Source organism: Aythya marila, assembly GCF_965140915.1.
Source record: "Aythya marila genome assembly, chromosome: 31".
NCBI classification, from domain to species: Eukaryota; Metazoa; Chordata; class Aves; order Anseriformes; family Anatidae; genus Aythya; species Aythya marila.
In genome coordinates, this window is record NC_139072.1 from 644,933 (window position 1) to 661,130 (window position 16,198).

The following is a 16,198-nucleotide window of genomic DNA, read 5'->3' on the forward strand; positions in this document are numbered from 1 at the left end:
CATATGTCCCCATGACCTCATATACCCTTACCTTATATACTCTATATACCATGACCCCATAACCCCATGACCCCAAATACCCTCATGACCCCATATACACTGACTCTATATACCATGACCCCACAACCCCATGACCCCATAACCCCATGACCCCATATACACTGACCCCATATACCATGACCCCATAACCCCGTGAACCCCATATACTCCCACGACCCCATATACCCCCACGACCCCATATAACCCCACCTGCTGCAGCTGCCTGATGCGTGCCTCCAGCTCCCCATACTCCTCATGACCCCATATAACCCCATGACCCTATATCCCCCACTGACCCCATATAACCCCATGACCCTATATCCCCCCACACCCCCACATGACCTCCTATCTCCCCCGCATGCTGCAGCCTCCCAACACTCGCCCCAGCTCCCATACCCCAGACCCCATAACCTCACATAACCCCATGACCCCATATACCCATGAATCCCCTATATCCACACACCCCCACCTGCTGCAGCCTGCTGATGCGCGCCCCCAACTCCCACACCCCCTGACCCCATATACCCATATACCCCATACACTCCACACCAGCTGCAGTCTTCTGATGAGTGCCTCCAACTCCCATCACCCCATGACCCCATACACCTCATGACCCTAAATACCCAATGACCCAATACCCCCTATACCTCAATGACCCCGTATACCCCTATTGACTCCATATACCCCATACACCCCAATGACCCGATACAATCCAATGACCCCATATCCCCCATAACCTATACCTGCTGCAGCCTGCTGATGCTTGCCCCCAGCTTCCCAATATCCTATAATGCCATATAGCCCCATGACCCCATACAACCCCAATGACCCCATATCTGCTATATCCCAAATATGACCTATACCTGCTGCAGTCTGCTGCTGCATGGCCCCAGCTCCCAAATACCCCAATGACCCCGTACACCCATTGACCCCATAGACCCCATACACCCTGCTGACCCCATACAACCCAATGACCCCATACACTCCAATGATGCCATACACATCTTACACCCCATGGCCCCCTACATCCCAACGACCCCATACACACCACATACCCCAGTGACCCCTCATACCCAACACACCCCATATCCCCCATATCCCCTATATGACCCCATAACCCTATATACACCCTATATACACCCTATGCACCCCGTACCTGCTGCAGCCTGCCGATGCGTGCCCCCAGCTCGGCGCTGGGCTGGCAGCGGGCGGCGCAGTGGTAGCAGCGCAGCCCCATAGAGCCCAATGACCCCAATGACCCCATATCCCCTCTATATCCCCTATATGACCCCATAACCCTATATACACCCTATATACACCCTATATACACCCTATATACACCCCATACACCCCGTACCTGCTGCAGCCTGCCGATGCGTGCCCCCAGCTCGGCGCTGGGCTGGCAGCGGGCGGCGCAGTGGTAGCAGCGCAGCCCCATTAGAGCCCAATGACCCCAATGACCCCATATCCCCTCTATATCCCCTATATGACCCCATAACCCTATATACACCCTATATACACCCCTATATACACCTATATATACACCCCCATACACCCCGTACCTGCTGCAGCCTGCCGATGCGTGCCCCCAGCTCGGCGCTGGGCTGGCAGCGGGCGGCGCAGTGGTAGCAGCGCAGCCCCATAGAGCCCAATGACCCCAATGACCCCATATCCCCTCTATATCCCCTATATGACCCCATAACCCTATATACACCCTATATACACCCTATATACACCCTATATACACCCCATACACCCCGTACCTGCTGCAGCCTGCCGATGCGTGCCCCCAGCTCGGCGCTGGGCTGGCAGCGGGCGGCGCAGTGGTAGCAGCGCAGCCCCATAGAGCCCAATGACCCCAATGACCCCATATCCCCTCTATATCCCCTATATGACCCCATAACCCTATATACACCCTATATACACCCTATATACACCCTATATACACCCCATACACCCCGTACCTGCTGCAGCCTGCCGATGCGTGCCCCCAGCTCGGCGCTGGGCTGGCAGCGGGCGGCGCAGTGGTAGCAGCGCAGCCCCATAGAGCCCAATGACCCCAATGACCCCATATCCCCTCTATATCCCCTATATGACCCCATAACCCTATATACACCCTATATACACCCTATATACACCCTATATACACCCCATACACCCCGTACCTGCTGCAGCCTGCCGATGCGTGCCCCCAGCTCGGCGCTGGGCTGGCAGCGGGCGGCGCAGTGGTAGCAGCGCAGCCCCATAGAGCCCAATGACCCCAATGACCCCATATCCCCTCTATATCCCCTATATGACCCCATAACCCTATATACACCCTATATACACCCTATATACACCCTATATACACCCCATACACCCCGTACCTGCTGCAGCCTGCCGATGCGTGCCCCCAGCTCGGCGCTGGGCTGGCAGCGGGCGGCGCAGTGGTAGCAGCGCAGCCCCATAGAGCCCAATGACCCCAATGACCCCATATCCCCTCTATATCCCCTATATGACCCCATAACCCTATATACACCCTATATACACCCTATATACACCCTATATACACCCCATACACCCCGTACCTGCTGCAGCCTGCCGATGCGTGCCCCCAGCTCGGCGCTGGGCTGGCAGCGGGCGGCGCAGTGGTAGCAGCGCAGCCCCATAGAGCCCAATGACCCCAATGACCCCATATCCCCTCTATATCCCCTATATGACCCCATAACCCTATATACACCCTATATACACCCCATACACCCCGTACCTGCTGCAGCCTGCCGATGCGTGCCCCCAGCTCGGCGCTGGGCTGGCAGCGTGCGGCGCAGTGGTAGCAGCGCAGCGCCTCCTCGGGGTCGTGCTCGGCCTCGTAGAGCTGCCCCAGCTGCTCCCACGGCCCCGCCTGGCCCGGGTCCCGCAGCAGCGCCCGCACCCAGCCCTGCAGAGACTCCAGGCGCCCGGGGGGGGCGCGGGGGGGGCTGGGGGGGGAGGGGGGGGGAGGGGGGTTAGGGGGGGTTGGGGGAATGGAGGGGGGATGGGCGGGGGATGGAAGGGTAGGGGGGTGTTGGGGTGTATGGGGTATTGGGGTCATTGGGGGATATGGGGTCATTGGGAGACATGGGGTGTATGGGGGATATGGGGTCATCGATTGGGGTCATTGGGGTGTATGGGGTATATGGGGTCATTAGGGTCACTGGGGTCATTGGGAGATATGGGGTGTATGGAGTATTGGGGTGTATGGGGTATATGGGGTCATTGGGGTCATTGGGAGATACGGGGTGTATGGGGGACATGGGGTCATTGGGGTCACTGGGGTCATTGGGGGATATGAGGTCATTGGGGAATATGGGGTCACTGGGGTCATTGGGGTGTATGGGGTCATTGAGTTATATGGGGTGTATGGGGTATTGGGGTCACTGGGGTCATTGGGGTATTTGGGGTCATTGGGGTGTATGGGGGATATGGGGTCATTGGGGTCATTGGGGGATATGGGGTGTATGGGGGATATGGGGCGTATGGGGGATATGGGGTGTATGGGGTCATTGGGGTATTTGAGGTTAAAAGGGTTATTGGGGTCATTGGGGCATTTGGGGTCATTGGGGTATTTGAGGTCATTAGGGTGTATGGGGCCATTGGGGTATTTGGGGTCATTTGGGTATATGGGGTCATTGGGGTGTATGTGGTATGTGGGGTCATTGATTGTGATCATTGGGGGATATGGGATGCATGGGGTCATTGGGGTATTTGGGGTTATAAGAGTTATTGGGGCATTTGGGGTATTTGGTGTTATTGGGGTGTATGGGGTCATTGGGGTGTATGGGGTCATAGGGTCATTTGGGGTCATTTGGGTGTATGGGGTCATTGGGGTGTATGGGGTCATTGGGGTGTACAGGACCATTGGGATATTTGGGGTTATTGGGGCATTTGGGGTCATTGGGATGCATGGGGACATTGGGATATATGGGGTCATTGGGGTATATGGGGTGTATGGGGTCAGTGGGGCATATGGGGTCATTGGGATATGTGAGGTCATTGGGGTGCATGGGGTCACTGGGGTGTATGGGGTCATTGGGATAAATAGGGTCATTGTGGTGTATGGGGTATATGAGGTGTATGGGGTCATTAGGATCCTCGGGGATGGAGGGGGCTATGGGGTGGTCTAGGGGGTGGGGGGATCTATGGGGTAAGGGGTTGGGGGGGTTAAGGAAGTTTAGGAGGGGTAGGGGGGGAAGAGGGGGCATCTATGGGGTGGAGGGAAATCTATGGGGTGGGGGGAGGCTTATGGGACAGGGGGAGACCTATGGGGTGGGGGGACCCTATGGGGTGGGGGGACCCCAATGGGGCAGGGAGAGCCCCAAAACCACCCGGAGCCCCCCCAAACTGCAGGGGGGGGGCACAGGGGGACATGGGGGGGACATGGGGGGTACAGGGGGGTACGGGGGGGTACAGGGGGTCGCCGCACTCACCCCGGGGTGTAGTAGGGTTTGGGAGCGTGGGCCCCATTGCTGCCGGGGGGCGGCACGAGGTGGGGGGGCAGCTGCGTCTGGCCCACGCTGGAGGAACACCTGGGGGGGGGTCAGGGTCCCACGGGACCCCCGGGTGTGGGGACCCCCCCCAAATGTGGAATTGGGGAACCCCCCCCCAGGATTTGGGGACCCCTCTGGAATTGGGGACACCCCCCCAAATGTGGGAGCCCCTTGGAACTGGGGAACCTCCCCCCGGATTTGGGACCCCCCCCCCAGAATTGGGACCCCCTTGGAATTGGGACAACCCCCAGATTTGGGGACCCCCACCCAAGATTTGGGGAACCCCCCCCAAGATTTGGGACCCCCCCCCGCATATGGGGTCCCGTTTGGAACTGGGGACCCACCCCCCCAATTTGGGGACCCCCCCACCCTGGGGTAGGTTTGGGGGTGGGGGACCCCCGGTGTGGGGCACCCAAGGGGGTTGTGGGGCTGGGTGGGGTGGGAGGGTCTTTGTGGGGTCCCCGTGGGTCAGTGTGGGGTCGTGTGGGGTCCCCATGGGGCTGTGTGGGGCCACGTGGGGCAATGTGGGGTCAGCGTGGGGTCATACGGGGTCCCTATAGGATCCCCATAGGTCAGTGTGGGGCAGCCTGCGGCAATGTGGGGTCCCCATGGGGCAGTGTGGGGCCATGGGGGCAAATATGGGGTCAGTGTGGGGCCGTAAGGGGTCCCTATAGGATCCCAATAGGCCAGTGTGGGGCCCTATGGGGCAATATGGGGCCGTGTGGGGCCATAAGGGGTCCCTTGGGTCCCTGTGGGGTCCCTGTGGAGCAATGTGGGGTCCCTGTGGGGTCCCTACAGGATCCCTGTGGGTCAGTGTGGGGCCATAAGGGGTCCCTATAGGATCCCCATAGGATCCCAATAGGTGAGTGTGGGGCCCTGTGGGGCAATATGGGGCCGTGTGGGGCCATAAGGAGTCCCTTGGGTCCCTGTGGGGTCCCCATGGGGCAGTGTGGGGCCATGTGGGGCAATGTGGGGTCAGTGCAGGCCATAAGGGGTCCCTATAGGATCCCAATAGGCCAGTGTGGGGCCCTATGGGGCAATATGGGGCTGTGTGGGGCCATAAGGGGTCCCGTGGGGCAGTGTGGGGCCGTGTGGGGCCATAAGGGGTCCCTTGGGTCCCTGTGGGGTCCCTGTGGAGCAATGTGGGGTCCCTGTGGGGTCCCTACAGGATCCCCGTGGATCAGTGCGGGGCCACTTGAGGTCAGTGTGGGGCCATAAGGGGTCCCTATAGGATCCCCATAGGATCCCAATAGGCCAGTGTGGGGCCCTATGGGGCAATATGGGGCCGTGTGGGGTCATAAGGGGTCCCGTGTGTCCCTGTGTGGTCCCTGTGGTGTCCTGTGGGTCCCATGGGTCCTGTGGGCCCCTGTGGGGTCCCGTGGGGCCGTGTGGGTCCCTGTGGGGTCCCTGTGGGGTCCTGTGGGTCCCTGTGGGGTCCCTGTGGGGTCCCTGTGGGTCCCATGGGTCCTGTGGGTCCCTGTGGGGTCTTGTGGGCCCCTGTGGGGTCCCTGTGGGGTCCCTGTGGGTCCCATGGGTCCTGTGGGGCTGTGTAGGGCCATGTGGGGTCCCTGTGGGGTCCCTGTGGGTCCCATGGGTCCCGTGGGGCGCGTACCTGGTTCCGGGCAGCCAGGGGCGGGGGGGGCAGGGGGCCCAGGCCCCGCCGCAGCCCAGGCTCCCCACGGCGAAGGGGTCCCGTCCGGCCCGGCCCCCCAGCGGCTCCACGGCGCGATGCATCCAGCCTGCCCCACAGCGCGCTCAGCCCCACGGCTCGGCCCCACAGACACCCCCCCCGCCCCACAGCCCCCCCAGAGCCCCCCAGAACCTCCCCTATAACCCCCCGTAGCTCCCCAAAGCCATTGAACCCCACAGACCCCCACAACCCCATAACGCCCCCATAACCCCACAGCCCCCCCAATAACCCCACAGCCCCCCCCATAACCCCACAGCCCCCCCAATAACCCCACAGCCCCCCCATAAACCCCATAACCCCCCCCAGCCCCCCAGCATCCCCATAGCCCCCCATAGCACCATAACCCCATAGCCCCCAAAGCCCCCCGGTAACCCCATCACCTCCCATAGCCCCCCATCACCCCATAGCCCCCATCACCCCATAGCCCCCCCCCAGCCCTATAACCCCCACGGCCCCCCATATCCCCCCAGCCCCCCAATAACCCCACAGCCCCCCGTAATCCCATAACCCCATAGCCCCCAGTAGCCCCCCCGGAGTCCCCAAAACCCCATAACCCCCCCAGCCATCCCACAGCCCCCCCCAGCCCCATAACCCCCAATAGCCCCATAACCCCCCCCAGCCCCCAATAGCCCCATAGCCCCCCCAGCCCCCCCCAGCCCCCCACTCACCACTTCTGCGGTGCTGGAGGCCTCGGTCCCCCCCCGGGCCCCCCCTTGGGGTGCGAGGCGGGGGGCGGGTGCGGGGCTGGCGCGGCCCCTCCCTCACTGCCGCATACACCTGGGGGGGCGGGGGTCACTCGGGGGGGCACTGGGGGGCACTGGGAGGGGATTGGGGGGCACTGGGGGGGCACTGGGGGGCACTGAGGGGGCACTGGGGGGGCACTGGGGGGGTACTGGGGGATAATTGGGGGGCACTGGGAGCACTGGGGGGGCACTGGGGGAGAATTGGGGGGCACTGGGAGCACTGGGGGGGCACTGGGGGAGAATTGGGGGGCACTGAGGGGCACTGGGGGGGCACTGGGGGGGCACTGGGGGTCACTGGGGGGTACTGGGAGCACTGGGGGGGCACTGGGGGGGAATTGGGGGGCTCTGGGGGGCACTGGGGGATAATTGGGGGGCACTGGGAGCACTGGGGGGGCACTGGGAGGGAATTGGGGGGCACTGGGGGGCACTGGTGGGCACTGGGGGGGAGGAGATGGGCGGTGCCTGTGGGGGGGTCATGTGGGGTGGGTGGGACTTGTGGGTGGCCCCTCCCCCCTCCCTCTGAGGCCCCGCCCCCTCACCTATCCGGCGCTGTTCTCCAGGAATCCGGCCAATCACAGGGCGCCCCTGGGCTGGCAGCCAATCATCGTTGCCGTCCTCCTAGCTCAGCCTGCGGGGGACCAATGGGAGCGGGGGGCTCAGGCCGGTGGCGGCCAATGAGGGCTTGGCCCCGCCCCCTATGGGGCAGAGGCTGGGGGGGGGCACTTGTGGGGCAGATGGGGGGCAGATGGGGGGCAATTTGGGGCAGATATGGGGCAATTTGGGGCAATTTAGGGCAATTTGGGGCACTGTGGGGCAATATGGGGCAGCCATGGGGCAGATGGGGGGCAATTTGGGGCAATTATTTAGGGCAATTTGGGGCAATATGGGGCAATTTGGGGCAGATGGGGGGCAATTTGGGGCAATTTAGGGCAATTTAGGGCAATTTGGGGCAATTTGGGGCAGATGGGGGGCAATTTGGGGCAATTTGGGGCAATTTAGGGCAATTTGGGGCAGCCGAGGCCCCGCTATGGGGCAGCCCCCCCCTCTCCCCCGCCCCGTACTGGTCCCGGCCGCCCCCGCGTGGAAATTTGGGTGACGTGGGGCAGGGAGGAAGTGGGGGGCGGAGGAAATCCGGGGGGGGGGGGGGGGAGGACTGGGGGGGGGTGACGGCAGCCGTGGGGCAGCCGTGGGGCGGGGGCGGCCCCGAGGGAAACCCCACAAAGCCCACGGCGAGCGGGAAGTGACGGGAGCCTGCCCCACGGCTGCCCCACAGACACCCCACAGACACCCCATGGACACCCCACAGATGCCCCATAGACACCCCACAGACACCCCACGGACACCCCATGGCTGCCCCATAGACACCCCACGGACACCCCACAGCTGCCCCACAGGCACCCCATAGCTGCCCCATACAACCCCCACAGCTGCCCCACAAATACCCCAGAGCTGCCCCATAGACGCCCCCCAGGTACCCCATGGCTGCCCCATAGATACCCCACAGACACCCCACAGACACCCCACGGACACCCCATGGCTGCCCCATAGACACCCCACAACTGCCCCACAGATACCCCACAGACACCCCATAAACACCCCACAACTGCCCCACACAAACCCCACAGCCGCCCCCCAGCCGCCCCCCAGCCCCCCCAGTCGGTTTCCGTGCCGCCGCCAGCCCTACACGGCCCCACACGCCAAGCACACGCGTGTGAGCACGCCCAGCTGCCCGTCCCCACCCCTCGCACACGCGTGTGCACTGCCCGTGGGGGCACGAGTGTGTGCACGCCTCTTACACACCTAGCACACACCAATGACACGCCTCTTACACGCCTCTTACACGCCTGGTACACGCCAGCCCTGCTCACTAGTGCACGCCGCACACCCCACGTGTGTCACACGTGTGCACGGCCACAGGGACACACAGACACACGTGTGCATGTAGACACGGACACGCGTGGGCACACGGACACGGGGACACACAGACACGAGTGGGGACGGACATACGGACACACACATGGACACACGGACATGGACACACACAGACACGCGTGGGCACATGGACACGGGGACACATGGACACGAGTGGGCACGGACACAGACACACGCAGACACACGGACACGGGGACACGGGGACACGGGGACACGCGTGAACACAGACACACGGACACACAGAGACACACGTGGACACACGGACACAGCACGGAAGGGACACACGGACACGGGGACACACGGACACGCGTGGACACACGGACACGGCACGGACAGCCCCACGGACATGCGGCCCCACGGCCACGCGTGGGCCCCCCCAGACTCCCCCCAGACCCCCCCCGCCCCCCCCTCACCGTCCCGCTCCCTCCTCGTGTCCCGGCTCCGTCCTCGCCCCCCCCGTGTCCTCGCCCCCCCCCCCCGGTCCCGCGTGGGTCCCCCCCGCCCCTCCCCCCCGCCCCTCCCCCCGCCGGCCGGGGGGGCGCTGACGTCAGCGGCGAGGCCCCGCCCCCCCGGAACCGCCCACGGGGGGGGGGGAAGGAGCACGAGTGGGGGGGGAGGGGAGGAGAAGGAGTGGGTCACGTGGGCGGGGTCACGTGGGCGGGGTCACGTGGGGTGGGGTCACGTGGGGCTGCGTGGGGTGGGGTCACGTGGGAGAGGGCGGAGGGGGAGCGTGCAAAGGGGGTGGGCACGGCGGGGGGAGTGCGTAAGGGGTGTGTAACCTGGGTGTAACCTGGGTGTAAAGGGTGTGTAATGTGTGTGTAACCTGTGTGTAATGCCTGTGTAATGTGTGTGTAATGTGTGTAACCTGTGTGTAATGTGTGTGTAATGTGTGTGTAATGTGTGTAACCTGTGTGTAATGGGTGTGTAACCTGTGCGCAATGCCCATGTTAGGTGTGTGTAACCTGTGAGTATCAGGAGTGTAACCTGTGTGTAATGCCTGTGTAACGTGTGTGTGATGTGTGTATAATGAGTGTGTAACCTGTGTGTAATGCCTGTGTAAGGTGTGTGCAACCTGAGCGTAACCTGTGTGTAATGCCTGTGTCACATGTGTGTAAAATGAGTGTAACAGAAGTGTAGCCTGTGTGAAACCTGTGTGCAATGCCTGTGTAATGTGTGTAACATGGGTGTATCCTGTGTGTAATGTGTGTGAAAGGCATGTGTATCCTGTGTGTAACATATGTGTAGGGTTTGTGTAACAGGTGTGTAAGGGGTATGCGATGTCTGTGTAACATGCGTGTAAGGGTGTGTGCAATGTGTGTGTAAAGGGTGCATAATGTGTGTAATGTGTGTAGTGTGTGGGGTACATGTAACGTGTAATGGGCGTTACGTGTGTAGAGTGTACATAACCTGTGTGTAACGTGTGCGTAGTGTGTGCAACCTGTGTGTAGGATGTGTGTAACATGTGTGTAATGTTTGCACAACATGTGTGTAGGGTGTGTGCAACATGTGTAATGTGTGTCAGGTGTGTGTGAGTAAAATGTGTGCAACGTGTGTGTAACATGTTAGTAAGATACATGTAAAGTGTGCAACCTATGTGTAACATATGTGTAACATGCAATGCATGTAGACGGTGTGTGGGGTGTGTGTAACATGTACAACACAAGTAGGGCACACAGGGGCACGTGTGCAACGTGTGTAGGACACGTGGGCACATGTGCAACGCGTGCAGGGCAATGTGCAAAGCGTGTGCAACGCGTGTAGAGAGCGTGTAGCACCTGTAACGTGTGCAGGGCATGTGCAACACATGTGCAACACATGTAGGGTGCGCATGAGCACGTGTACCATGTGTGTAGGGAGTGTGCAAAGCATGTGCAATGTGTGTTACACATGTAGGGCACACATGGGTGCATGTGCAACACGTGTGGGGCGTGTGCAACACATGTAACACATGCAGGGGGTGTGCAACACGCTTAGGGTGCACAGGGGCACATTTGCAACACGTGTAAGGCGTGTGTAAGGCATGTGTAACACATGTAGGGAGCGTGCAACACGTATAGGGCACACATGGGTACGTGTGCAAAGTGTGTAGGGCACGTGTAACACGTGTAGGATGCACATGGGCTTGTGTGCAATGCGTGTAGGGCGTGTGCAACACGTGCAAGGCATGTAGGGTGCACGGGGGCACGTGTGCAATGCATGTAGGGAGCGTGTAATGCGTGTAGGGCACATGTGGGCACACGGGATGCGTGTGCAACGTGTGTAGGGCAACTACAACATATGTAGGGCACACGTGGGCATGTGTGCAATGCGTGTAAGGTGTGTGTAACGTGTGTAGGGCGCACGTGAGCACATGGGGTGTGTGTGCAATGTGTGTAGGGTGCGTGTGTAACCACGTGTAAGGCACATACAAGCACACGCGGTGCACATGGCCACGTGTAGGGCACAAACAAGCACATGGGATGCGCGTGCAACACGTGTAGGGTGCGTGCAACGTGTCTAGGGCACGCGTGTAACCGTCTGTAAGGCACACAGGAGCACATGGGGTGCGTGTGTAACACCTCGTGTGTGCGTGCAACCACGTGTAGGGCACGTACAAGCACACGGGGCACATGTGTAAGGCACATGTGAGTGTGTGGGGTGCGTGTGCAACACATGTAGGGCACATAGGAGCACACGGGGTGCACACGGACACACGTAGGGCACATAGAAGCATGTGTGCAACACGTGGTGTGCATGTGCAACACATGTCGGGCACATGTGAGCATATGGGGGGTGTGCAACGCGTGTAAGGTGCGTGCAACCACGTGTAGGGCACAGAGGAGCACATGGGGTGCGTGTGCAAGCGTGTGGGGTGCGTGCAACCATGTGTAGGGCACTATGAGCACATGGGGCACACGTGCAAAAGCGTGTAAGGCACTTGTAAGCACACAGGGTGCACACGGACACGTGTGGGGCACACACGGGCATGTGGGGCACGTGTGCAAGCGTGTGGGGTGCGTGTGTAACGTGTGTGGGGTGCGTGTGTAACGCGTAAGGCACGTGTGAGCACACGGGTGCGCGTGCAAAGGCGTGTAAGGCACCTGCACGCACACGGGATGCGTGTGCAAACACACGTAGGGCACATACGGGCACACGGGGTGCGTGTGCAAGGGCGTGCAAGGCACACGTGAGCACACGGGACGCGTGTGCAAGGCATGTGCGAGGCGTGTGCGTGCCACACGTGTCCCCGGGCACCTTGCACACGCCTCTGAGGGTGCCCACGTGTGACACGCGTGTGTGCAAGGGGGCTGGGGGGGCACGGGGGGTCACGGGGGGTCACGGGGTCAGTGGGTCAGGGGGTCGCTTCTGTGCCTGCAGCACCAGTAACACCAGTGACACCAGTAAGACGCCACCAGTAACACCAGTAACACCACCAGTAACACCAGTAACCACCAGTAATGCCAGTAACACGTTACCAGTGACACCAGTAACACCAGTGACATCACGAGTGACGTCAGTAACACACCACCAGTGACACCAGTAACGCCACCAGTGACACCAGTAGCATCAGTAACACTGCACCAGTAACACCAGTAACACCGATAACACACCACCAACGGCACCAGTAACACCAGTAATGTCACCATTAACACCAGTAATACCACCAGTAACACCAGTAAAACACCACCAGTGGCACCAGTGACACCAGTAACACCAGGAATGCCACCAGTAACGCCACCAGTAACGCCAGTAGCACCACCAGTGACACCAGTACCACCAGTAACGCCACCAGTAACACCAGTACCACCACAAACACCACTTGTTGGCACCAGTAACACCAGTAACACCAGTACCACCACTAACACTACCACTAACACCAGTACCACCACCAGTAACACCAGTAACACTACCAGTACCACCAGTAACACCACCAGTGCCCCCTCACAGCCCCCACACGCTGCCCCCACATCCCAGTGCTCCCAGTATAGCCCTGACAGGACGCTCCCAGTGCTCCCAGTACTCCCAGTAAAACCCCAACAGGGCGCCCCCAGCCGCTGCCACCCCCAGCTCCCAGTAAGACCAGTACGATTGCCCCCCAGCCCCAGTGACACCAGTGACCGGCGCTGCCAGCTCCCAGTGCTCCCAGTATCCCCCAGTACGACCAGTACCTGCCCCTCCTGCTCCCAGTGCTCCCAGTACAACCCTCACGGGGCACTCTCAGTGCTCCCAGTATGACCCTGAGAGGGCACTCCCAGTGCTCCCAGTACAGGGCACTCCCAGTGCTCCCAGTATGACCCTGAGAGGGCACTCCCAGTACTCCCAGTGCAACCCGGACATAGCAATGCCACCTCCCAGTCCTCCCAGTAAGGTCCTGGCAGGGCACTCCCAGTGCTCCCAGTCCCCTCCCAGTGCTCCCAGTTCCTTTCCCAGTGTTCCCAGTCCCCTCCCAGTGCTCCCAGTGCCTCTCCCAGTGCTCCCAGTCCCCTCCCAGTGCTCCCAGTGCCTCTCCCAGTGCTCCCAGTGCCTCTCCCAGTGTTCCCAGTCCCCTCCCAGTGTTCCCAGTTCCTTCCCCAGTGCTCCCAGTCCCCTCCCAGTGCTCCCAGTTCCTTCCCCAGTGCTCCCAGTCTCCTCCCAGTGCTCCCAGTGCCCTTCCCAGTGCTTCTCCCAGTGCTCCCAGTTCCCTCCCAGTGCTTCCAGTTCCTGTCCCAGTGCTCCCAGTCCCCTCCCAGTGCTCCCAGTGCCCCCCCCGCAGCCTCCAAAAGGTGCTGGGGGGGGCTCACTTCCGGTTGGGGGGGGGGCCCGGACCGCGGCCGCTGATTGGCTGCTCCCCTCCCCCACCGGAAGTGCCCCCGGGGCCGCCCCCCCCCACGCACGGAGCCGGGGGGGCTCCGGGCCCCTCCCCCCCCGTGCGGCCCCTTTAAGGGGGGGGGGGTCCCCACTCCCCCCCCCCAGCCCCAATTTGGGTCAGAAACGGGAAAATTGAGGAGGGGGGCGCGGGGGGACAAAGCCCTCGGCCTCCCCCCCCCGCGTGTCCCCCCCCCGCGTGTCTCGGGGCCCCCCCCACGTCACGGGAACCCCCCCGCACACGTCACGGGGAAGCCCCACGCGTGTCACGGGGCTTCCGGCCCCCCCCCCCCCACGCGTGCCGGGGGAATCCCCCCTCCCCCACCCCCGGGGAAACCCCCCCGCGCGTCACGGGGCCTCCCCCACGCCTGTCCCGGGGCCCCCCCTTCCTCTCGGGGCCCCCCCACGCGTGTCCGGAGCCCCCCGCACTGCCCCGTTCCCCCCCCCAGGACCCCCCAAATCCCCCCGTGTCCCCCCCCCACGCGTGTCCCGGCCCCCACACTCCTCCTTAGGGCTCCCTAAATTCCCCTTTTAGCCCCCCCCCGCGTGTCCCGAGCCCCCCACTCGCCCCGTGCCTCCCCCCAAATTCCCCCTGCGGCCCCCCCCACGCGTGTCTGGGGCCCTGCTCTCCCCCGCACCCCCCCGTAGTCCCCCCTATGCCCCCCCCGCACGTCCTGAGCCCCCCACTCGCCTCCTGGCCCCCCCCACGCGTGTCTCGGGCCCTGCTCTGCCCCGCACCCCCCCTCACTCCCCTCTATCGCCCCCCCACGCGTGTCCCGAGCCCCCCTTTACCCTCTGCTCCCCCCCAAACTCCCCCCTGCGCCCCCGCAAATGCCCCCTGTGCCCCCCCCACGCGTGTCCTGGGCCCTGCTCTCCCCCGTCCCCCCCCCATGCCCCCCCCACGCGTGTCCCGGGCCCTACTTCGCCCCCTACCCCCTTCAACCCCCCCCCTACCCCCCCTAATCTCCCCCTCACCCCCCCCAAACACCCCCCTGTGCCCCCCCCACGCGTGTCCTGGGCCCTGCTCTCCCCCGTCCCCCCCCTCACGGCCCCCCCACGCGTGTCCCGTGCCCCACGCTGCCCCCACCCCCCCCCAAACACCCCCGTACCCCCCCCAACCTCCCCCCTGCCCCCCCCAAACCCCCCCCAACCCCCCCCCATCGCCCCCTCCGCCCCCCCCCGTGCCCCCCCACGCGTGTCCTGAGCCCCCCCCCGTCCCCCCACCCCCCCTCCGTGCCCCCCCCCCACGTGTCCGGCGCCCCCCCCTCGTGTCACCCCCCCCCCTCTTCTCGCGTGTCCCCCCCCCCCTCCCCCCGTTTCCCCTCCCCCCCCCCGGTACCTGCGGGCGGTGCCGGTGCCGGGGGCGGTGCCGGGTGGGGGGGGGGCGGCGGGGGGGGGGCGGCGGGGGGGGGGCGCCCCCGCAGGGTCTCGGCCTCGGCCCCGCCGCTGGCTGCGATCGGCTCCGGGCTGCGCTCGAACAAAGGACCCAGCGCCGCGCCCCGCCCCGCCCGCCCCGGCCCCGCCCACCGGGCCCGGGACACGCCCCCCGGCCCCGCCCCGCCCCCGGGACACGCCCACGGGCCCCTAGGACACGCCCACGAGCGCCTAGGGCACGCCCACGGCGCCTAGGACACGCCCACGGTCCTCCAAGAGACGCCCACAAGCCCCTAGGACACGCCCACGGAGCTCCAGGCCACGCCCACCGCCCTATAAGGCACGCCCGCGGTCCCCAGGACACGCCCACTGGGGTTGGACACGCCCACTGGCCTCAGGGCACGCCCCCTGGTGTGGCTCCGCCCCCTGTGAGTTGGACACGCCCACTGGGGTTGGACACGCCCCCGGTGGTGGGTGCGGGGGGGGGAGGGGGGACAGTGGGTGACACGGGGGGGCACTGGGATAGGACTGGGGGACACTGGGAGGGGGGGGAGGGGGCACTGGGGGACACTGGGAGGGGAGGGGTGATACTGGGGGACACTGGGACAAGGAGGGGGTGGCACTGGGATAGGGGGACACCAGAACTGGGTGGGACTGGGAGACACTGGGACGGGATGGGGGGACACTGGGGGGACACTGGGGTGGCACTGGGACAGGACTGGGGGACACTGGGGTGACATCAGGACAGGGTGACACTGGGTGACACTGGGTGACACCAGGACAGGATAGGGTGACACTGGGGGGACACTGGGGGGACACTGGGGGGACACTGGGACAAGTAGGGGTGGCACTGGGGTGAGACTGGGACAGGACTGGGGGACACTGGGGTGCCAGCAGGACAAGGGGGGTGGCACCAGGGGGACACCGGGATGGGGTGACAGCGGGGGGGGCACCACGGGGCCACCAGGACACGGGGGGGTGGCAGTGGGGGACACGGGGCAGGGTGACACCGCGGGGCAGGGTGACACCGGGTGCCACGGGCTGGGACAGGGCGACAGCGGGGTGGCACCAGTATGGCACTGGGACAGGGT

The 16,198-nt window shown here is 63.6% G+C and overlaps 2 protein-coding genes across 2 annotated transcripts in view; one reads left to right on the forward strand and one right to left on the reverse strand.

Annotated features, from left to right (window-relative positions):
- LOC309888955 (rhodopsin kinase GRK1-like) overlaps positions 1 to 554 on the forward strand; it is a gene marked incomplete at its 3' end in the record, with an annotated part of 9,065 nt that extends 8,511 nt beyond the window's left edge. Inside the window, exon 8 of the mRNA XM_082781614.1 lies at positions 518 to 554. Coding sequence (XP_082637740.1) covers positions 518 to 554 — 37 coding nt within the window. The remainder of the gene's footprint in view (positions 1 to 517) is intronic.
- Positions 555 to 624: 70 nt separating this feature from the next.
- KDM6B (lysine demethylase 6B) lies at positions 625 to 15,210 on the reverse strand (the record flags this gene model as incomplete). Its single annotated transcript, XM_082781615.1, has 7 exons — positions 15,073 to 15,210; positions 7,517 to 7,605; positions 6,903 to 7,011; positions 6,157 to 6,283; positions 4,485 to 4,583; positions 2,786 to 2,996; positions 625 to 654 (listed from the first exon to the last, which is right to left on the reverse strand). The coding sequence occupies exons 4-7, from the start codon at positions 6,276 to 6,278 to the stop codon at positions 625 to 627; spliced, it is 462 nt and encodes a 153-aa protein (XP_082637741.1). The 5' UTR covers positions 6,279 to 6,283; positions 6,903 to 7,011; positions 7,517 to 7,605; positions 15,073 to 15,210.
- Between the last annotated feature and the right edge of the window lie 988 nt (positions 15,211 to 16,198).